At 34.5% G+C, this 25,116-nt stretch overlaps 2 protein-coding genes across 11 annotated transcripts in view; both read left to right on the forward strand.

Annotated features, from left to right (window-relative positions):
• Nucleotides 1–25,116, forward strand: part of LOC114261624 (vesicle-fusing ATPase) — a 98,280-nt gene that overhangs the window by 69,789 nt on the left and 3,375 nt on the right. For 2 of the 10 annotated variants that reach the window (XM_028201914.2, XM_082921783.1), the window contains exons 1-5: nucleotides 19,438–19,707; nucleotides 19,976–20,151; nucleotides 22,303–22,411; nucleotides 22,497–22,596; nucleotides 22,681–22,736. In XM_028201914.2, the coding sequence (XP_028057715.2) occupies nucleotides 20,033–20,151; nucleotides 22,303–22,411; nucleotides 22,497–22,596; nucleotides 22,681–22,736 (384 nt within the window). In that variant the 5' untranslated portion in view covers nucleotides 19,438–19,707; nucleotides 19,976–20,032. The other 8 variants (XM_028201915.2, XM_028201917.2, XM_082921784.1 and 5 more) reach the window with 8 other exon arrangements.
• LOC145821234 (uncharacterized) lies at nucleotides 10,086–11,699 on the forward strand. Its single transcript, XM_082917754.1, has 5 exons — nucleotides 10,086–10,585; nucleotides 10,687–10,782; nucleotides 10,866–10,953; nucleotides 11,262–11,312; nucleotides 11,407–11,699. The coding sequence occupies exons 1-5, from the start codon at nucleotides 10,251–10,253 to the stop codon at nucleotides 11,599–11,601; spliced, it is 765 nt and encodes a 254-aa protein (XP_082773880.1). The 5' UTR covers nucleotides 10,086–10,250; the 3' UTR covers nucleotides 11,602–11,699.

The following is a 25,116-nucleotide window of genomic DNA, read 5'->3' on the forward strand; positions in this document are numbered from 1 at the left end:
ATTCTGATTGTTGTTTAGTACACAACAGAATTTAATTAATTTAAATACAGTAAAAATTATCCTACAAAACTTTGATTTAAGTTTAGTCAAAACAAATTTTGATTTAAGCTCTGATCAATAAAAATAAAATAAAAATAAAATAAAAATAAAAAAGACTTTAAGCGCTCTCTCTCTCCAATTAAAAAAAAAAAAAATCTCTCCCATGAAAAAAAGAAGAAGAAAAGAAACATACAACACAAATCCGAGCAAGTGTCGTGGACACTAGGGGTGAGCAGCGGATATACCGATCCGCCAAAACCGACCGAACCGAACCGATCCGCCGCATTTTGGACGGATGCGTGATGATGAGCGGACGGTTGCGGATTGATTTTCTCCAATCCGCCAATTTGGCGGACGGATGGCGGATTTGAAATTTATTTGGCCGCAACCGAACCGCCAAACCGCCAAATCACGAGCACTCCTAGTAATTTATAAGATTTTGTGTTTTCAATTTGTTTAAATATTATGTTTGTGTTTTCAATTGAAAAAGAGTTTAAATATTTAGTTGAAAAAAATAAACATATTATTTATCTATATTTTTTTGTTTTTAAATCTAAATCTAAAAATAATAAATAGAAAATATGATATATGCTGGTTGGTTTTTGTTTTCAAAAACATATATAGATGTAACAATACAGAGACATACAATCTCTACTACTTCTCTGTTCATGGTTTTGGTGGTTTGAATTGTTATTATATTTTAAGAACCACAGATTGTAATACTTTATGTGGATGAATCATGCTGTGATTATAATATGTGGATAAGGCATGCAGTGATCGTGATATTCTAAAGTTTTAAACTTTCTTTCTTTAGATAAGGCATACAGTAATTGTAATATTTTTTTAAGTCATTGACTGTAATATTATCTTCTTTTTTTTTTTTTTTGAGAAAGTGCACAAGTTGAATTATGTTGAAAATTTGTAAAATTTTAAACCGCCAAACCGATTCGCATCCATCCGCCAAACCGCCAATCCGCTCAATCCACATCCGCCGGATTGGCGGACGGATGCGGATTGATTTTCTCCAATCCGCCAATCTGGCGGACGGATGGCGGATTGGAGGTTCCGTGGCCGCAACCGACCCGCGCCCACCCCTAGTGGACACCGTGCCGTGCCTACCTGCCCCGCTGCCGTCCTTTGGGTCAAGGATTACAAACAGATAATTTCCCTTAGGCTCAGTTCAATGAGATAGATAATGGTGGATATTATGGTTTTTCTTAGGTTTATTTTTAGGTTACTTTTGAGCTTAAATTTGAGTGGGATTCACATATCTTTTGAGATAGGTTTAAAAAAGTGACGTGTTTCTTACCGTGTGTGACAAGTCACATGGTGAAGACAGTTCATCAAAATTATTTATAAGTAAATGAGAAGTTGACGTCGTTTTTTGAATTCATGAAATGAAAAGTTTAAGAGTCAAATGTGAGTTTTCTTAATTTAGTTGTCCCACATTGAAACTTTAGTTAGTGTGAGTATATAAATTCTAGGTGGACACACTTGGGTTGGACCCCAAGGGACACCTCAAGTTTTGTAAGGAGGGGAGTTATGAACAAAGTGGGCTTGGCCCAAAACCACCACACGCTCACCGCCGTCCGCCCGACCGAGCGCGGGTTGTGGGTTGGGTCCGGTCCTAACTTTTAATTTTTGGACAAAATTTGTTTGAGTTTTTTTTTTATTTTTTAATTTTTTTTCCCACAATTTTTGCGAGAAAATTTGAATTCCTAATGGGTAAAATTCAAACATTTGCACCAAATTTTAAAATTCAAAACTAAGCAGTGGTATTCCTTCCTTCTCCAGTCACCTCTCTTCTCTCCGGCTATTTTCAGGTTCCAAACCTATTCGAACAGTCACATTCTTGCTTATAAATTCAGATCTTCTCCAACCAATTATCTCATTTGTTTTTTCTCCATTTCTCTATATTGCTCTTCTGCATATAATTATTATATTTTCTGTAAGAGAGAGATACAACGCAGTTTGTTCACCAGACCCAGATTGTAGTGCTGTAATTCTGAGACATAGTCGTTGCGTCTTAGGAGGTCGGTGCTATCTGTTTTTTAGCACCGTAGCGAGAACGTAATGATTTTGAGAAAAGTGTGTCCAACACACGCCTTGACTGTCTTTTTTTCTACATTTCTATATTGCAATAATCTGTAAGTTGTTTTGTATGTAAATTGATTATGTATTATTTCAGTGTGTGTTCTTATTCTAGTTTCAGACTTGAACAAGAAATTTATTTCCTTCCTTCGTTTTCAGAAACATTTAGGTGCTGTTTGGTAACACTTACGTTTTCAATTTTCTGTTTATATTTACAAAAATTTAAAAAACTCAAATAAAAACTTGTTTGATAAAATTTTTGATTTATAAATCAGTGGTCTCAGTTTATAAATTTAGCCAAAAAATAAAAACACAAAAAATGTGTTTCCATTTTGAGTTTTCAGTTTTTTTTTTTTTTTTACCACTCAACACTAGCAACCACCCGCCACCATTTTCCACCACCACCTGCCGCCAACACTCGCCACCCAACTGCCACCACCATCCACCACTCACCACCCAACTGCCACCACCACCAACCACCCGCCACCCGCCACCACCACCCATCTGCCATCCACTCGCCACCTCCACCCACCCCCTGCCACTACTACCACCACCACTACCCACCACCCACCACCCACCCACCCGCCATCCACCACCCACCACCCGCCACTACAATCCACTGCCTTCCGCCACCACCCGCCACCTACTTGCCATCACCACTCACCACCCACCTGCCACCACCAGCCACCCACCACCACCAGCCACCTGTCATCCACCCACCCGCCAGCACCACCAACCGCCACCCATCACCACCACCATCACCCACCCGCCACCGGCACCCACCCACCCACCCACCCACCACTACCACCCACCACCTACACGCCACCCACTTGCCACCACCACCCCCCGCCGCCGCTGCTACCACCACCACCACTACCCACTTGCTACCACCCGCCACCGTCACCTACCCAACCACCATCACTACCCACCACCCACCCGCCACCACCCACCATCACCTGCCATCCGCCACCTACCTACCACCACCACCCACCATCCGCCACCACCACCACCACCACCCACTCACCACCACCCACCACCCACCACTCGCCACCGTCACCCATTCACCTACTACCACCACCTGCCACCTACCTACCACCACCCACCACCACCCACCACCACCCGCCATCCGCCACCCACCTGCCACCATCACCCGCCACCACCACCACCGCCGCCGCCACTACCACCACCCATTCGCTACCATCCACCACCCATCACCGTCACCCACCCACCTGCCACCGCCACCCACCACCAGCTACCCACCACCCACCGTCACCACTTTCCACCACCGTCTTTCGCCGCCACTTGCCACCACTTGTCATTTTTCACTCTTTTTTATATTTTTAAAGTTTTTTAAACATTTTGTCAATTACCAAACGCGTTTGTAGTTTATGTTTTTCTAAAAATAAACAGAAAATAAACAAAAGCCAGTTTATAAAATTTTTGTAAATATAAACTGAAAACGTAAACGTTACCAAACACAATTTTTTGAGTTTTGGAAATTAAAATTTACATTATGAAATTTAGCTTTAAAATTTTATTTCCAGTCACGTTTTAATTAAATACACACAATTTACTATTTAGTTTAAATATATTTTTCCTACAGTTAATGTGCAGATCATCCCAATTGTCTTAGTACGCATCAAGATATAATTCACTTTGTATCACGAGACACTTATAATTTTGTTCTTCCTTCACTAAAAACAGGAGCACGCACGATTTTATCCTTCCTTATATTTTTCAATATCTCAATTTTTGGTATATTTTAGGATAAATTACGTTTTTATTTCAATTTATTTATAGTGTCTTTAAATACGGACACAAACTAATATTTTATAATTTTCAATTTAGTAAGTTCCACTAAACCAAGCAAGCGTGTCGTGGATTACTTTGATATATTCTATTAATCATCCAAGTCGTTTATTTAGGCTTGGTTTGGGGTACACTAAATAATATAAAAAGTTAAAAAGTCACTATCTTATTTAAGTCACATTATCTTATTTAAATCACATCACCTCTTTAACACATCACATCAAATCTAACCCAAACCCAACTCATATAAGTCAATAAATCAAAAAATACACTTTTTTAGAACATCTCAAACCAACCCTTAATAAAAGATGTTTCCTTCTTGTAATTTTCTATTTGTAGTTTTTCATATTCAACTACAATATCTAATAATAATAATTGTGTTGATGACGCTATGTCCCGCCCGGCGCACTTACGGATTATATTTACGAATTCAGTGATAATCTACAGAACTTTATTGAGTTGGCAGGTTTTATAAAAATAAAAAAAATAAAAAAAAGTAAAATGAAGTTTAAATCAAAATATCACATTAAGGTGGACCGTACATAACTGTTACATAACTGTTACATCACTAAGGCCCTTGCTTTAGAATTCTAAAACATTTTTCATACAAATTTGTAAATCAAGAGAGTTCTAATTTTAAAATTTTAAAAAAAGTTTTAATAATGTGATAAGAAAAAATATATATATGTATATATGGTAGCTTTTTTGATAAATCCACTTTCTAAAAGCTTTATTGCATCCAACCTATATTCTTTTTTACTATTCCATTATGTCCTATTTGAGATAAGAAGACCAAAATACTTTTTTCATCTACTTATGTTCCATTTAAATTCCTATTATTTTTTTATGTTTCAATAAGTCCTATGGGTGACATAATTACCAAAATACCCTTAATGTGAATATTCACACTGTCAATGTGAATGTTCATATCGTCAATGTGTAGGGGCCCGGCCCATGTCGATCCTCGTGGATGCCCGGAAAAATTTGAGTCGAGCCGGGACGGGCCCGGCCCATTGACAATGTAAATATTCACATTGACATGTTAATATTCACATTAATAGGAGTGTAAAATTGGCCCACGTCCCGTGGCGGCGCGAAACCCTCCCGCGGCCCATGGGCGGCCCGGAGCGAGCCCGGTCCGGCCCGTTGACAATATGAATATTCACATTGACATGTTAACATTCACATTGATAAGAGTATAAAATTGGCCCGCAGCTCATGGGCGGCCAAAAGCCCGCCCACGGCCCGGGGCGGGCCCGGTCCGGTCCGTTGACAATGTGAATATTCACATTGACATGTTAACATTCACATTGATAGGAGTGTAAAATTAACTCGTCCCTCGTGGCTGCCCAAAACCCGCCCACGGCCTGTGGGCGGCCTGGGACTCGGCCTGTTGACAATGTGAATATTCACATTGACATATTAACATTCACATTGATAAGAGTATAAAATTGGCCAGCGGCCTACGGCGGGCCCGGCCCGGCCCGTTGACGATGTGAATATTCACATTGACATGTTAACATTCACATTGATAGGAGTGTAAAATTAGCCCGTGCCTTGTGGTTGCCCGAAACCCACCCACGGCCCGTGGGCGGCCCGGGGCGGGCCTGGCCAGGCCATTTTTTTTTAATTCTTTTTAATTTTTTCTATCAAAATTTTATTATTTTCCACAAAAAAATACACTAGGCCTCGCCGCGGGTCGGGTCTCAGACCGAGCCTTGAATGGGCCTTAACGGGCCGATGGGTCGGGCCGGGCTTCAAAGTGATGGCCCAAGCCCTAGCCTAGGGTCTCGGGCTAGGCTCGAGCCTGGGCCCAAACGAACCTTTCCCGGGCCGGGTCGGCCCGGCCCATGGGCCAAAAAATTAGGCCCAAGCCCTAACCCTGGCACAAGGGTATTCGAGCTTTGGACGGGCCGATGGATCGAGCCTCGGGTCGGGCCGATGGGCCTAGGCCTAGCCTCGAGCTTAGGTCAGGCTTGGGCGGGTCTAGCTATTTTTTTTTAATTCTTTTTAATTTTTTCTACCAAAATTTTATTATTTTTCACAAAAAAATACATTGCGCCTCGGACGAGCTGGGTCTCGGACCGAGCCTTGAATGGGCCTTAAGCGGGCCGATGGGCAGGGCCGAGCTTCAAAGTGATGACCTAGGCCCTAACCTAGGGTCTCGGACATGCTCGGCTCCGGACCGAAACAAGCCTGCCCCGGGCCGTGGGCGGGCTTCGGGCAACCCACGGGCCGCGGGCCAATTCTACATTCTTATCAATGTGCATTATTGTCAATGTGAATATTCACATTGTCAACGGGCCGGGCCGGGCTAACCCCGGGCCGCGGGCAAGTTTCGGGCAGCGGGCAAATTTTACACTCTTATCAATGTTAATGTTAACATGTCAATGTGAATATTCACATTGTCACGGGTCGGGCCAAGCTCACTTCGGGCTGCGGTCGGGCTTCGGGCCCTCCACGGGCTGCGAGCCAATTTTACACTCTTATCAATGTGAATGTTAACATGTCAATGTGGATATTCACATTGTCAACGGGCCGAGTTGGGCCCGCCCTGGGCCGCTGGCCAATTTTACACTCCTATCAATGTGAATGTTAACATGTCAATGTGAATATTCACATTGTCAACAAGCCGGGCCGGCCCCGCCCCGGCCTGCCCATGGTCTGTGGGCGGGTTTCGGGCAGCCACGAGGCGCGGGCTAATTTTACACTCCTATCAATGTGAATGTTAACATGTCAATGTGAATATTTACATTGTCAACAGGCCGGGCCGGGCCCGCCCCGTAGCGGCGGACGGGCTTTTGGCCGCCCATGGGCCGCGGGCCAATTTTATACTCTTATCAATGTGAATGTTAACATGTCAATGTGAATATTCATATTGTCAACGGACCGGACCGGGCCCGCCCCGGGTTGCCCATGGGTCGTGGGCGGGTTTCGCGCTGCCACGGGACGCGTCCCAATTTTACACTCCTATTAATGTGAATGTTAACATGTCAATGTGAATATTCACATTGCCAACGGATCGGGCCCGCCTCAGCTCGCGGGCGGGTTTCGGGCCGCCCACGAGCTAATTTTACATTCCTACCAATGTGATTTTAAAATATGAATGTTCACATTATAAAATTGCTAACCGTTCAAAAAATATTTATAAGGGTATCAAAATTAAATATAAGGGCGTAAGTGTCCAAGAAAATAATGTAAATCAAGAAAAAGAATTTTATGAAATAAAACTATACATACATGGGATTAAATGGGTTAAAAAATTCTTTCATAACCTTCTTAAATTAAAACACTTCTAATTAAAATTTATCAATAAAAATTTCTATATATATAGATATATGTATCGCATTACATGTGAATTTTACATTTTAATATAGGAAAATGATTGAGAGCCCTAAAAAAGTTGCCCCTAATACCCCTAATTTCCAATTTTGGAAACTGTTTTTTTTTTTTCTTTCTTTTTTCTTTTTTTTTTTCTTTCTTTTTACCCGAAATGAAATTTCGAGCCATTCAGGGCTCTCCATTTCGGGCCCTCAATCACCGCCCTTTAATATATTATTCAAACTCTTTTTAAAATTTAAAAATTAAAATTGTCAATTTTTATTTTTATTTTTAAAAATATTTGTGGGATTCGTGAATATGGCGGCACACCTACGGATCGTATATGACAGATTTGTGAATATGGCGGCACACTTGCGAATTTGTGAATATAAATAGATTTGTGAATATGTGTGTGTGGGTCCACGTGACACTTACGGATCATATATACGAATTTGTGACGTGAATATGCGTGTAGTGCAAACCACCCTACTCTCGTAGCACATATCAAGAATTTTTCCAAGAAGTGAGACTTACCATTTGAGTATAGTGAATAGATTGAGTTGTATTTATAATAACATAACAAATTATATATTAATTTTTAATTAATTATAAACTCTCTTATTATATAATTTATAAGAGAAGTGAGTTTCGAATTTTTAACTTTCGATTTATTAAAAAAAAATCTTACAATTTGAGTAACATACAATAATTTTTCTTATATAATAAATATTTTAAATTGCACACGAATCATATGTTCATGTTTATTTGGTTTCATAGAGTGAAAGAGATTAAGGGTTGGTTTGGGATGTTCTAAAAAAATGTACTTTTTGACTTATTGGCTTATATGGGTTGGGTTTGATGTGATGTATTAGAGAGGTGATATAATTTAAATAAGATGAGACTTTTTGACTTTTTGTATTATTTAGTTTATGCCAAACCAACCCTAAAAGTAAATTGAGCGAAAAAATTATTATTAGTGTAGCAATATTAAATTGGACATGTAAGATAAATGTTGTTTGTTTGTATACTATCAAATTAGTAATATTATAAATAGTATTAATATTTTTTAAATTTTAGTATCTTTTTAATAATATAATTATTTTTTATTCTAAAAAATATAGTTTTTGCTTAAAAATTATTTAAAATTTTACTAATTTCCTCAATCAATTTCTAATCTCCACCCTCTTATGAATTTGTTAGTCCTACCATATAGGGGACTATTAGTCTAAGAAGATAATTAATCCTCTCACTTATATCCCCAATCAAACGCTTTTTGAATAAATTTCACAAATTATTAATCCAATCCAAAACAGCCAAATAAACATAGCCTAGTAAATAAATTGTGAGAGTAAAATTGTTGATAGGTAACATATTGCAGAAGAAATAAATAATATTAGTAAATGTTAGAGAAGATGCTGTTTGGGGGGGGGGGGGGGGGGTCTGATGTATGATGTAATGTCAAATGATCTGATGTAATGTCGAGGGGTGGGTAGGGTAGGGGTTAGTTGTTGGCCAGAGGGCCAGAGATGATCTTGGCGTCTGGTTGGCTTAACGAGGGATCTATGTTAAAATCATTAGAATGGTAACAAATCTGAGCCATCCATTTATAATGAAGAGTTGAATGGCATGGGGTACCGAATATTCCTTCTGTTTTTTGTTTACACGAATTGCTCTATCCTTCGAACCAAGTCAAAGAAGTTTATCTAAGTTGACAATTAATTATGCTCTATATTCAGATTTTTTTTTTTATTTTATTTTTTCTCAACCCCAATACATGGTCAGTTAAGAATTTAGTTTTTTAAATAGTTTATTTTTTAAAACAAAATAAGCCTCCGTTTGGGAAGTGGGTTGGCTTTTTGGCTTTTTGGCTTTTTTGGCTATTTTAGCCTGGGCTAAAAAGCTTGGTTTGGGAAGGACTTTTTGACTTTTTGGCTTTTTTGACTTTTTTTGTGAGAGAAGAATGTAATGATTATAGGTTGGATGTGATGTTTTGTTTGTTATAGCTAAAATAGCCTATTTTGTTTTTTGTGGCTAAAATAGCTAAAAAAGCCTGAAAAAGCCCTTGCCAAACACAGGCTAAATTTTTTATTTTTTATTTTTTTAAATTTAAAATTTTATTTACAATGACATGACAAATTATATATTAACTTCTAATTTGTTACAAACTTAATTATTTTAGACTTAACTCTCTTGTCACATTGTCATATTATCTATAGGAGGAATGAGACTTGAACTTTTAACTTTCGATTTATTAAAAAAAATTCGTTTGGGAAGAAAAAAAATAGCTAAATTTAGGCTAAAAATTACAAAAAGACAAAATAGGCTAAAATAGCTAATAAGACAAAATATCACATCAAACTCATAATCATTTCATTTTTTCTCTCACAAACATCACATCCAACCATAAAAAAATCCAATCATCTTCCCAAACACAAAAAATTTAGCCTACTTAAAATAGCCAAAAACTAAAATAGCCTACTAAAATAGCCACTTCCCAAACGAGGCTTTACTATTTGAATAGCATACAATAATTTTTCATATATATAATAAATATTTTAAATTACACACAAATCATATGTGTTAACTACTACTTGTAAATAAATTGTGAGAGTTAAATCGTATATATATATATATAACATTTTTCAAAAGAAATAAATATTATTAGAAAATGTTAGAGAAGATGGAGCAAGAAATGTGAATAAACAAATGATCTGATGTGATCTTGGCCGCCCGGTCTGGGGTGGACGAGGAATCTACGTCAACATGTTAGAAAGGTGGCTCAGATTTGCTTCCAACTTAGCGATTTTAAATGGATGGCCCAGATTTGTTTCCATTCTAACAATTTTGAAGATCAAGGGCTCAGATTTGTCACAGAAACACTCGATGCGTGGGGTGGAAAGTACATATATGACTTGCCAACTACGACTGTCATGCATGCGGTCTTCGATCCATTACCGCACACAATAAAAATAAGATAATAATAAATCCAGATGAAGGAAAAATCGAAATCGGATCTGAGCCATCCACGTGGTGACAACCTTTCCTCGTTAATTCCAATGTGTCAACAAAATTATGTATATAACGGGCAGTGGCCATATTCTTCATCCTCAATGGCTTCGAGTAGTAGTGCTCCATTTGTTGTTGAAGAGCATACTAGTTCGGAGCTTTGTTCCACCAATTTATGTTACTGTTGTCCAGACGATCGGAGCCAATTTGCTGTGAGCCTTCGACGAGTACCTCCATGGCCTCTCACTATAATCCAGAAGAAGAAGAAGAAGAAGCTCTATCTTGCTACCCTCAATGGCAAGAATGTACTTAGCATTCAATATCCTTAAAATAGTGAAGTTTTGTTTGATTAGTTTTCCTCTGTTTTTGTTTTAAATTTGGGTAATGTTGCTAGTATACCCCTTAACTAATAAAGAATACAGAAGATGAGAAAGTAGCAAAGGGCCACATATCTCTAAATCCAGAGAATTGCAAATCTCTTGATGTTTCTTTGGGAGACACCGTCCTTTTGCAAGTGTAAGTTCAATCTACTGTTGTTGTGTTGTGTTTCTGCTCCATATATAATGAATTCTGCAATTGTTTTTATTTTATTTTTATAGGTTTGCTCCACCTTCTAATGGGTTTGATGTGGATGTATTGAGAATCATGGTAGAATTACTTCCTGAAAGTTCAAGTCCAACTCAAATGGTATGCAATTCCATATATACAATGATGGATCTAGGGGGGCCGCACTCTCAAAAATTTGAAAAATACCATATATTATATTAAAAAATTTAAAATAATTTAAAATTATATGAGTTCGCACTCTCAAATTATTTTTAGATAATTTCAAAATTATAGAGAATAGCCTCCAAATTTTTTAAACTATAGAGTAACTCTCCTAAAGTTATAATCCTGAATTTGTCCCTACATATATAACCAGCATCTAAAATGAATCTAGTTTAACAGCGAAATTTTTAAGTTATTATCACTGATCAAATTTCATTCTTCTTCAGATAATGGCTTCCACCCTGGGAAGAGAATTTATAAAAACATTCTATCACCAGGTGCTGTTTGAGGGAAATTTTTTTTAGTAGTAGTAATTAGTTAATGCAGAATCACTGGCTTTTACTAAAAGTGAGCACTTTTTTGGCTGTGCAGGTTTTTACTGAATATCAGAGGGTACTATTTGCATATAAAGGAAGCTCATATGCATGCAGTGTTGTGGAAATTTCTCTCGGTGAGAATGAGGAGAGTGAATCTCTGAGAAGCCCAAAGCAGGGGATGATCCGAAAGCGCACAAAAGTGATAGTTGAAGTCCCACCACAATCACTGGTAATGATGAATCCTAAATAAATCTCACATTCAATCATTCTCAATGGTTATGTGTGTGAAAATGCTACGTCCCAAATATTTTATTAAAATATTTATCAAATACTTATACTAGTGTATAATAGATTTTTTTTTGTTTTGCTTTTTTTTGTTTTTTGTTTTTGTATTCTTAGGCCTCGTTTGGAAACATGCTAATTTAGTAACTTTTTGGTTATTTGGCTAAAAAGGTAGGTAAAAAAATTTGTATGTTTGGGATAACTTTTTGGCTAATTACGAAAAGATGTGCAAAAAGTAGAGAAAAAAGAAAATCTTTGACTTTTTAGTATGAGTTGTTGGTTTTTTGGCTAATTTAGGCCTCGTTTGGGAACAGGCTAATTTAGTAACTTTTTGGCTATTTGGCTAAAAAGGTAGGTAAAAAAAACTTGTATGTTTGGGATGACTTTTTGGCTAATTACGAAAAGATGTGCAAAAAGTAGAGAGAAAAGAGAATCTTTGACTTTTTGGTATGAGTTGTTGACTTTTTGGCTAATTTAGTAACTTTTTGGCTAATTGGCTAAAAATGTAAGTCCCCAAACGGAGCCTTAGTAACCTTTTAACTAATTGGTTAAAAAGGTAAGTCCCCAAACGGGGCCTTAGTATTGCCCGTGTGTGTCGTGTCTCTGATTTATTCTTTAATATTATATTATCTATGTCTATCTTTTCTTTTCTTTTCTTTTTTGGTAAACATCAATATCTATCTATACAGAATTTTTTTGGGTATTTAATGAATATCATATGTGATCGTAACAAAAAATTATTGAATACAAACTCGTGCAAAATTATATAATTTTATATTAAGGCCTCGTTTGGAAACATATTTTTTTAATAATTTTTTTATTTTTGGGCTAAAATATGATGTAAAAAAAATTAATATGTTTGGGATGACTTTTTAATTTGTTACGAAAAGATGTACAAAAAGTAGAAAGAAAATGGAATCTTTGACTTTTTAATATAGATTGTTGGTTTTTTTAATTTTTTAATAACTTTTTAACTTTTTGACTAAAATCACCACTCGCCAAACAAGGCCTAAGAGTACATATGGTGTGCACACCAAAACATTTCCCTTATCTATATAATTATAAAATGAAAACTTTCTATGATATTGACACAATAGTAAGGCCTTATTTGTCATAACTTAAAAAAATCAAAAAATTAAAAAGTCACTATCCTATTTAAGTCACATCATTTAAGTCATATCACCTCTCTACCACATCACTTCAAATTCAACCCATACCCAACTCATATTTCATAAAAATTCAAAAAGTACACTTATTTAAATCATTCCAAACCACCTCTAAATGGGAACCAAGAATTTGGTTTGATAAACATCTTTTTAAAAAATGTTACGGTCCGCATCCTATTACAAAATATATAATTTTGTTATAGAATTTTGTAATATTAATCACAAAATATATAATATTGTCACAAATTAGCATTAAAAAATATCCACAACTTTGTGGTTAATGCTGCAAAAATTTGTGACTTAGGTAGGATATTTTTTTTTACACTAATTTGTTATAGTTGGTGTTATGAAATTTTATGGTAAAATTAAACATTTTGTGATAAGAATGTGTATGGTATGCACTGCACGAGGGGTGTACACCATACAAGAGTCTCATCTTTTATCACTTGAGTAATACATAACATATATATTTTTAAATCAAAATTAACTTTATATTTTATAAATTTAATGCACAGCTATTGATATTGATGAACATACACCTGCTAGTTGTTGAGGAAATTGTTTATTGATATATAAAATTCATAAAATAAAACTTGACACAAATAATATGACATTAACCATTATTGTAAATAATTTAATTTTTAATTATATTTTATTTTGAAGCAAAAGTTTTACAATAAATTATATTATTGTGTATATATATATTTTCTATAACGTTAGTTTTAGTCAAAGGCCATAGAATCGGACTAAAGTAATTCCATAGGCTCTTTCCATTGGTTAAAAAAAAATTTGTGTTTTTTTTTTTTTTTTGTGTTTTGGACGAATGAGGGGCTGCCACCTCACTGGGGGTCGACCCCCAGTGGGGGTCTGTAGCATAACCGCCCAAAAAATTATGTTTAATTGGAACAAAACTCCTAATCTCAACGTTAGACGGGGGAGCTTCTATTTACACACACTTATTCCTTTCTTTACATATCTTTTTCAATAAATAATTAGTTTGGAAGTAGATTTTTGAAAATAAGTAATTGGTTCGAAAGTTGTTTTCCGAAAATAAATACTCCCTCCGTCCCAAAATATTGGTCCCTTTTGGGGAATCCAACTTTTTTTGCTAGTACACTTATTGCATTTGGAAAAAGTTGATTTTCTAAAATTACCCTTTAGATAGTACATTTTTTGGGAATATCAATATCAAATTGTACTTTTTAAATTGTTTATTAATTTAAAAGAATGGCAAAATAGGAAATTTACATTATTTTTGTACTTGATTTATAAAGAGGGACTAATATTTTAGGACAATGAAAAATGGAATAAGGGACTAATATTTTGGGACGGAGGGAGTAATTGGTTCGGAAGTAGATTTCTGAATTTTTATTATTTTTTCGATATTCAACTTCCGAATGTGTTTATTTGATGTCTATAATAATAATTTCACTTGAAAAAAAATTTATAATAAAAATAATTTTTATGAAATGTGTGCAAAGAGGGGAAGGTGGAGGTGTAAATAGAAGCTCCCTTAGACGGAAGCCGCGTTTATTTATGCCACCCAAATGACAGTTTTACCCTCACATCAACTTATCATATCTCTCATGGCCGGAAACACGCATCATCCTTATTAATGATGTGCCCTACCAATGTGGGGTCAAACTATATATAGTACATAAAATGATTTTTTTGTACGGCAAAAGACTTAGAAAACCCTCCCCCCAATCCACTCCCCTTGTTAGATTTTTTTTTTATTTTTTTTATTTTCCTTCTCCTCCAATTATCACTCGTCACGTGTTTGTAAGGAATGGGGGTAAAGATAGTGATTGAAAAAGTCAAATACTACCCTAACAACTTGGGTCACCGGTAGTAACCGGTTGTGCGGTGACGTTATTTGGTTGGTAAATTATAAATACATTCATGAGATTTTTTTTAAATATAAATTATTTCTTGTGATTTAAAAAATTACGAATATCTCTTTGTTATAATTTTTTATTTAATAGAATTAATTAAAAATAAATAAAATTCATAATTACTTTCTTATACAATAATAAAATTACTTAAATTATTAATTAAAATATATTTCTAACATCATTAAAAACTGTTAATTGATTTGATAATTTATTAATAAAATGGGTGATTTGTTATGAAATTAGAAACTTCAGATGGTGAAATATATGGATGTTTTGAGAAGATGGTTAAAAGCTAATTTTTAACATTTTTTTAGTTCTTTGTGAGAGAGGGAAGTGGGTTAAAAGCTGGGACGTGGCTTTTAACCCACTTCCCAAAATAGGCCTTAATTTCCAGAATCACAAGGAATAATTTCTATTTTAATCAAACTTCAGGGTGTATATTTATAATTTATCTTTTTTTTTTTAAACTAAAAGCCATGTGACCTTATTATGCAATATTTCTCATTAAATTATTTATAAAAATAGATATATATATATATATATATATACAAATTAGTTGTAGTTTTCAAAAGTATTTATATATTTATAAAAAAAAAACTCATGACTTTCATAATTGAATTTTGTAAATTTTATCATGAATTTGAAAAAAAATTTTAACTACATGTTGATTGTTTATTTCCCCTATCAAAAAAAAAAAAAAAAAAAAAGTTACACTAATGTTTTTTAAGATTTAAAAAATATGAATATCATAAAATTGACAAAATTATGTTAAATAAAACTGATGTTATTTCTTTAATATTAAAATATATATTTTATTGTTATTTATGCTTGTGTTTACCGGAAAATTTTATAATAAATACTTTTTTTGGTCTATACCGTATACCCAGTTATGACCTTTATAATATTTAATTATAATTCATTGAGGTGCTGATTATGACACATTGTGATGTTAGTTATGACTAATCTCCTGTGGTTTTTAATTATGACCTCTTTTAATTTTTATTTTGATTATAACTAAAAGGTTTTTGATTATGTCTAAAGTGGTGTTTAGTTATTACATTTGGTCATGACTCATTGTGATGTTAGATATGATGATATGATATATTGTGATTATTATTTTGATTATAACCGAAAAAGTCTTTGGTTATACCTTAATTGATGTTTAATTATGACCCATTATATTTTGTTTTTAGTTATAACTGAAAGTGATTATGTCATAACTTGTATATGGTACACGTTCTAAAGATAAATAGTACGTAGATTGCTAACCAATTGTAAGTATTTAAAATTTGTAAAAATGTAAAATACTAAATGGCAAGTAAAGTCACAATTAGTGGTAAATAGAATCAAAACCAATTGTAAGTGTTGCGTTTATAAATGCTGACTATTTAATGATATTTTACTATTACTTAATCATACATTACTTACTAATCAATGATACTTTACTTACTATTCAATCAGACTCCATTTATTACTACATCAGACTTGATTTATTATTCAATGAAACTCACTTACTACTCAATAAAACTCTCTTTACTATTGATTGATAAATCGAATCACAGCAAATAGTAAATATTATATATTTTTGAATGATAAGTATGATTTCGACATTGAGTTTTACAATCTATCTTGGTAGCGATAATGATTAAATATGAGTCCACTTATTACTTAATAATGCCCCATTTATTACTCTGTCAAATAATCAAACATTTTGTTTTGGATATGTTAGGTATTTTTAAAATGATTTGAATTTATAAAAACTAATCAAAGGTTTTTATTTATCTATTCAATGATACTTGATTTACTACTTCATTAAGTTGACTTAGTTTTCAATCAAACCCCACATACAATTAGAATTGACTTACTACTCAATTAAATGACATTTACTACTCAATGAGACTCCACTTATTACTCTATTAAACTTGGCTTACTACTTAGTTAGATACCATTTTATTTTACTCCAATGTGTTATTAATTTGTTAATTTAAGAAATGGCATTTGTTAACCTCAGTTATCAATTGGTTATGATGTCTAATCTCTGAGTACTGGGGTGAGGTGGGGTTGTGACAAGAACGAATGGTAAATAGAGTCACAATGGATGGTTAATGCAATTAAACTAATGGTAAATATTGTATTTATGAATAATAAGTATTATATCAATGAATTGTATGTATTGCTATAATAAGTGGTAAATAATGTCATAATTAGTTGTAAGTAATTAAAATGTCTACTTACTATTTTATTAGACTTAACTTATTACTTAATGAGATTTCACTTATTATTAAGAGATAAGTAGAAAGTAAAGTCACAATGAGTGGTAAGTAAAATGAGAACAAATAGCAAGTACTATGTTTATAGATTGTAAGTATTATCTTAATAGGTTGTAAGTATTGTTATAATAAGTGAAAAGTAATGTCACAATTGGTTTTAAAGTAAATTAAAATGTCTACTTACTACTCTATTAGACTCGAATAATTACTTAATAAGATTCCACTTACTATTGAGTGGTAAGACCATCTCCAACGATTAAGCAAAACCATCACCAAATTTGAATTTTGTTAAAAAAGTAACTTTTTTTGGCTCCAATAGTTTCATCAAACTGATATCAAAATGAGAATTGCCCAAAAATTTCACCAAACTGAAAATGTGCTACAGCTTTAAGCAAATTACTGTGCATAGCTGTTGTTTTGTGGACCCACTACACGATCGGCCGGACATCCTCGCGAATGACAACCTCAAGCAAAATTTTGTGAAAATTTTACACTGGGAGGTCGACCCCCTGGTCGACCACCCGGTTGACCCCTCGGTCGACCACCTCTTTGGTTTCTCAATAAAAAAAAAAAAAATAGAGGAAGAGAGAAAGACAGTATACCTCAGTTGGAGCTATTCATAGTGGAAAACCAACACCATTTGTAATATACAAAGTTGAATTAATCACAAACGAAGATCGAAATATATAAGAAATGACATACATAACCAGATTTACCATCAATTATCACCGATCGATACATATCCAATGAATTTGCAGAAAATGAAATCACACGAATTCGTGCATTGATATAAATAACACGATAGTGTAGAGAGAGAGAGAGAGAGTAGTGGAGGTGATTGAAGTTTACCAGGTTCAGATCCATGAGAAAGGAAGAAGAATTTATAGAAACCAAACGCAACTCTCTCTGTTATGTATGTGTCTTTCATTTTCACTTTCCGGTTGACTGCCCAGTCGTTCCCCCGGACGTCCACTTAGATTTGATGAAAGCTACATTGCACCGTTAGAGCCACTCATATCAGATTGAGGAAATCTTCCTTTTTTACTCAAATTTGATGAAAAAAATACTAAACCGTTGGAGATGCTCTAAGTAAAACAACTGGTAAGTCTGAATGAATGGTAAGTACAATAAGAATAGATGGTAAGTATTGTGTTTATAGATAGTAAGTATTGTCTCAATAAGTTGTAAGTATTATTATAATAAGTGGTAAGTAATGTTACAATTGGTTTTAAAGTTATTAAAAAAAAAAAAAAAAAAATCCACTAACTACTCAATTAAACATGACTTACTCTTCTATCATACTAGATTTATTACTCATTTAAACTATACTTTACTACTCAATCACACTCTGCTAATTATTCCATCATATTTTCTTTTTCTTATGACTTAGTAAAACCTCATAATTTTTCTTTAATTAGATGAAATGCTATTATAACAAAATCTTAAAATTGAATTAAAAACATCATAGAAGGTCAAAATAAAATAGAGATATCTAATTGTGCACAGTAAATTCATAAAAAATTGTGAAATAATTACAATTTCAAAAAAAAAATTTGATATGAAATTCATATAAATTATATAAAGTATACAGAATTTATAAGTAATAAAATAAAATTAAGGAACTCAAATTATTAAACAAAAATGTAAAATTTTATATTTATTATTCACATTTTTTTTACATTCTACTTTATAAATTTCATATTTATTTTAGAAGTTTTCAAAAATTTTTATAATTTAATACTACTAGTTTACCAACTACCTAAAAAGTAAGTTGGGTGAATTTTGCTAATACATGAGCGAATTTTGTGGAATAGTAAGTATGATCATATAAGTGATAAGTTTGCTTAATTATTGTGGTAAGTTGAAAAATCACATTTTTGTTTCACAATTAGTGGATAATACATATTTAACTTATTAACTAATTTATTTTTATAAATTTTTAATAAAATTTAATTTATTTATACGCTTTTTTATTTATTATTCTTATGGTTCACAAATAATATTCACATCCCATATAAATTACCGTTTACTTGTTTTTCTAAAAACAACCATGCTGTAGACCTTTAGTGGCGGTCGCACCCCCAGTGAGGTGGCGAGCCTCCACTGATTGAAACTAAAAAAAAAAAAAAAAAGTAAAATAGTTCTTTTTTATCTAATCAAAACGCGCTACCTCACTGAGGGTCGACCTCCAATGGGTCCGGAGCATTTTTCTTCTAAAAATCATCTCGTTTTTCACCAAACTATCTTGTTTTTTGAATTTGACTTTAATCATTACCAATGAATGGTCTGGGTTTCTGCTGACTTGAATCTAATGGCTAAAATTAAGAGTAATGCTAGGGACACCAAATTTTCTACCAAACAAATGACCAAATGTCTCACATGGGTGTGGGGTCCGCAATTTTGTGGGCCCCACACCCATGTGAGACATTTGGTCATTTATTTGGTAGAAAATTTGGGACCTCTAGCATTTTCCTAAAATTAATTTATGTATGATACATAAAAACCATTTTTGTGTACCATAGAAAATTCCCCCAATGTGATGTGTGTTCTTCTAGTTCGGATCTGCTGTGGGTGCGGCGGCAAAATGTGCTTAGCCGGAGGCGTCAACCTGGAAGGATTGGACGTCGGGGATTTTGAGGATAGAATGGATGAAGATTGCTCCGTCCGTTCCGTCTTCCTCGTCTGCCTGCCAACGGTCCGATCTGAGTTTCAACAGTGTGCCCTAACGGCTGGGTGATGGAGTGTATGGTTTGCTGATCTTTGCCTCTTTGGGAGCGTTTGTCGAGTCTGTTGGCCCTTTTTTTATTTTTTATTTTTATAATAAATTTTGAAAACTCCAACCAATATGATGATTATTAGCTACTTTCTTACCAGTGATACATGAAGATTCCATACGTATCTATTTCTTACCAGTGATATATAAAGATTCCATATGTATCTATCTGGTATCTATCTAGTATCTATCAATGTGATTTGTGAATTTTAAAAGTTGTTGCCATGTTTGATCACAGGGTACCCTAATCCATGGAGCTGAAACATTTAAAAATATATTTAGGGAAGGCTTCAATATGGAATCACTGGACGAAGTACTGATATCACTTGGTATTGGAGGTATGGCTTCCCAAGTTGTTCAAATACTGCAGTCAGCATTTGGCTCACGGATGGTTCCTCCTTCTCTAGCAAAGAGGTATAATATAATCTGACCACTTCTGAGTTTCTTTTCTAATTTTATTTATGGTATATATAGTATAGTTGTCTGATTTCTTTGGTAATTCGAATATTCATTCAAATTATAATCCAAATCAATATTCATCCGGTTGCCCTAAAACAGAGGCTGCCTGCCTGCCTTACTCGAGAGAGTAAAGTTCTAGCAAAAGAGAATTATATAATTACCTTTTCTTTTTTTTTTTAAACATTGTACAAAACAATAAATAAATAAATAAATAAATGCGTGGTGCAGATACAAACTTTGTGTGATGTGGTCTCTAGTTCACATATTTCATTTTTTTGACAATTTTTTAAATTATTTTTTCAAACTCACTAGCATTACCGGTTAGTAGTTCCTTGCAAAAAGTTTGTTTGTACGAGGTTTTGAAATGTATAGAAATTGTATTGCTATAAAAGAAGGAAAATGCTACTAGGCACACTCTTATGAAGCACGGACACGCGACACGATGCGGACACGCAAAAACGTAAATTTTCAAAAAATAAGGGACACGACACGCTGGGGACACGTTCAATATATATAATTAATTTTATTTATCATATGTCATAAAATTATTAAAAAAAATTATTAAAATGTAATAAAATATACAAAATAACACTATTAAAATTATAAAAAATAAACATTTAACTGATTTAACATCATATATATCATTCACAAATAACATAAAATTGCATTCCATCAATACATAACATATCATTAGAACTACCACCCGTAGCCATTGTTTCAGAATTAAAAATTGGTTCCTATAATAAAATTAATAAACATACATTATTAAAATTATATACTCAAATAATAGAAAAGAAAAAATTAAATCAGAATATAAAAGAAAAAAATAAAAGAAAAGAAAAAATAAAATAAAATCAGAATAAAATTAGAGAAAATAAAATAAAAGAAAAAATAAAATGAAATTAGAGGCTGAGAGAGAGAGAGAGAGAGAGAGAGAGAGAGAGAGCGACTGACAATCGACAAGAGACGAAGAAGAATGAAGATCGAAGAAGAAGAAGAATAGCAGCGTGTACCTTAACGACGAAGGGCGAGAGACGACTGACGACCGACGAGAAGAGAAGACGAACGATGAACGACGAATCGATCAGGTCCTCTCTTTTCCTCTCTTTCTCACCCTTTCTCTGCTGTTTCTGTTCTAATCGAAGTAGATTAGGACTGATCTGTTTTTACTTATTTACAAATCGACCCCAAATTTTTTTTGTAAATTGTGAAATTACCCCCCGAAAGTGTCTATAACGTGTCCGGATGTGAAAAAAAGAAAAAAGAAAAAAAAGGGACACTCTCTGCTGCGTGTCGGACACGTGTCCACCGTGTGTCCGTGTCTGACACTGGTACGGAGCCCTCGGAGAGGTGTTCGTGCTTCATAGTCACACTCTCTATCATAAACTACTTTGTGGTAAAAGTTAGGAATAGCGAATGTATCATGTATACTCCTAAAGTGAAAGTTGCAAACCGTTGTCGATATGTTAGGAATGTTGTGATTATGTTATGAACGGTGTGTTGAAAATATTATGAAATATTTTTGGTGAGAAATGTTACAAATCATTTTGATGAGAAAAGTTACACATTTTCTGGTGTTTGTCACAAAATGTTATGGTTATGTTACGTATGTTGGGGTAGGGTGCATACAGTATGTCTCTTTTTAAAAGTGCACACTGTAGCAGCTCCTATAAAAGAATGATTAGTAATTGTTAACTTGGTTATTAGTAGGCTGTAGTAGAATTGTAGTGCAAGTGTATTGAAATCAATATAAAGTTGTGAAGGGATACTTGTGGAAAGTGTCCTATTGTGTCCTATTATTTATTTTTATTTTTTAGGCTCAAAAGACGCTTTGGACACTTGGGTGGATACACATTTGAACAAAATAACCTAGAGGATACATATTACTAATCCCTCTTTTAAACTTTAGATATTAGTGTTATGCTGCATTTTTTTATTATAAATTTGAATGAAATATATTTGACATAATATATAAAATCATATATCTTGTGTGTGTCCCCACGGGTCATGTCTTACAATTCTTACAAATTTATGTGTCAGCGTGTCTTGTGTCCGTTTCTATGCTTCTTAGCTTTTAGTTATTAACTATTGACTTTCTTGTGCTAGGTTGAATTTGAAGCATGTAAGAGGCATGCTACTATATGGTCCACCAGGTTCTGGAAAAACCTTGATAGCACGAAGCATTTGCAAATTACTAAACACAAAAGAGCCCGTGGTCTCTCCCTCTCTCTCTCTCTCTCTCTCTCTCTCCACTTGTTTATCTTATTCTGACACTTCTTTTTCTCCTCTCATTCATGCAGATTATAAATGGACCAGATGTGTTAAATGCATTCCAAGGTGTATCAGAGAGGAAAATAAGGTCACTCTTTAAAGCAGCCATTGAGGATGAAAATAGATATGGTAAAGTTGCATAGTTCATATCATAATTGTAAATTCACTTCATTGTGCATTTAATAGTGAGATCATTTTAATCTTTTCTTTCAGGAGCTAAAAGTGACCTGCATATCATCATATTTGATGAAATTGATTCGATTGCTAAGGTGAGCACATATACAACATTTGCTCCTTTAGTGCTGTTAGTTGTGGAACCTGCAATTTGTGTTACACGTATGTGAATTTCACAATATCAGACCTAGGTTTTCTACATAATTCTAGTTTTTTTTCCCTGTTAAGCTTTTACGTCATATTGGTTTCCTTGTATTCACATGTATTATATGTTCTGTTCCTCCATTCCATTCCCATGTCATAACCTGGTCAATTTGTTGCTTGTGGGATGTCTTGTTATTCCTTCTTGGTAGTAGTGATCTGTACTGCAGACTTACCAATTGTAATGTTACTCATCTTTTGAAACATTGAGAATAAGATAAGATACAGGGCTTGAGTTTCATGATTCTACATCAATATGCTTTTCTGAGACAAGCATTCACCGTTGAGTGTGTAATCCAGATTAATCAGCATTGTTTTCACATTATTTTCTATGCCCTATGATTTGCAATTCACCTTGTCATCCACTTCTAAATTTTTTATTGGCTTATACAAACTATGCTTTAATCAGTGTGGACAGTCAACATAGAAATGCTATTCTATATGAAAAAGGTTGGTCATTGTTAAAAGTCTTGAATTCAGAAATAACAGGTAAGAAGGGCACTATATCTTATCTGAAGTCCCCAAAGGTAATGGTCACCCAAAAACCATTTTTTTAGAAAGTGGTTCCCAAACAATAGGCACTCAATTGTTTTGCACATAAAAAGTAACTTGTCATATAGGAAGCATTTGACTGACCTTAGGTGATCATCACATCTACATGTACTTCATAACTTCACCAAGATAGTGGTATTGAGCATGTGATCCCTTTATCCCAAAACCTCTATGCACTGCACAATGTGGCATCTCTAATATCAAAATTAAAGGAGGCTATCTCCAAAGAGCCTTGTGGGTGCACTTGGCCTTCCTTCCAAAGATTAAGGGCTCTTCACCTAGGCACTCTCATATCCACTTGGGCCCCCTTGGGCAAGCCAAGTTTGCATCTAAACGTGCATCTCTTATATGATTCTACACTTGTTTTCCCATCACTCTAATACACTCATGCCAGTCTAGATCGATAGAAGGGCATAGGGACACCTTTGGGTTTGGTGCCACAGTTACGAGGCATCCGAGCAACCTCATGACTATCGCATGAGCTCATAGGGATTTTGGACTTGGTTTATTGGCATTGAATATTTGTCAAGATGTCGCACCCTATTCTTGTTGGAGGGATCTACACTTGACCAACCTTAGAGAGATCTCAACATGAAGTCAACTCTAGAACATGATAAAGACAAGTGAGTGCTTCATATCCAAGCATGCGTGACCACCATTCCAGCCACTAGGTGAGTTGGCCCATATAAGCCCAATCAATCTATAAATATAGCCTCCACCTCCATGCATGAAGATGATCTAACTATCTCCACCTCTTGCTTATAGTTTTGGCTCTTCACTTTTAGACCTCTATAACAACTCACTCACTCTTTCTCTTCCGAAGGCTGTCTTTGCTTTCACCTAGAAAGCTCCTTTACTAGCTCATGTAGCCTCAAATCACCCACACAACCACATATAGAACTTCAATTTTCTTCCTAATACTAGGTAAGAAAGATCCTTAACAAAATAAAGCATGAAACAATATTAGACTAAAAAGAATTAAAGAGTTCGTGCAATCCCTAGGATTCTTTATTAAGCACAATCTTGTTGTATATTGTTATATTATTGGAAGCATTTAACCCAAAATCGATTGGTAATAGGTGAAAGGGCCCTATAGACTATACGAACTAAGCTTGGGTGACTTAGAGAGGTGATGTGGGACAAGTCCCGAACACTCTTGCACATGCGACATAGTCTCATGGAGGTAAAAAAAATAAAATTTAAGAGTTTTGTGCAAGCCCTAAGATTCTTTATTAAGCACAATCTTCTTGTAGACTGTTAGAATATTGGAGGCATCCATCCCAACATCAATTGGCAATAGGTGAAGGGGCCCTCTTGACAATATGAATCAAGCTTTGGTGATTTAGAGAGGCAATTTGGGACAACTTCTCGAACACGAGGCCGAATTTTAACATTTCTTGAACATGCGGTCCAACTGCAAGTGGAGATGAGAGAAACCAAAGAAAGACACCTGGAGTGGAGACTTGGCCCGCAATAAATTACTCAAGACTCAATTCTAACACCATGTTAAAAATACTGGAGGCATCCAAACAAAAACTGATTGACAATAGGTGGAAGAACCCTTTAGACTATATGAACCAAGCTTGAGTGGCTTAGAAAGGCGATTTAGGACATGTTTGCGACATAAATAAAGGGCAGAGGTCACAACAATGAGAATATTAATAATAAGCATTAAGAGGGAGTGAGAATGGTATTTTTTGGTTCCATATCTATATTGCAAAT

The sequence above is a fragment of the Camellia sinensis genome, chromosome 3 (assembly GCF_055761805.1).
Source record: "Camellia sinensis isolate YWXY chromosome 3, ASM5576180v1, whole genome shotgun sequence".
Classification (NCBI taxonomy): Eukaryota; Viridiplantae; Streptophyta; class Magnoliopsida; order Ericales; family Theaceae; genus Camellia; species Camellia sinensis.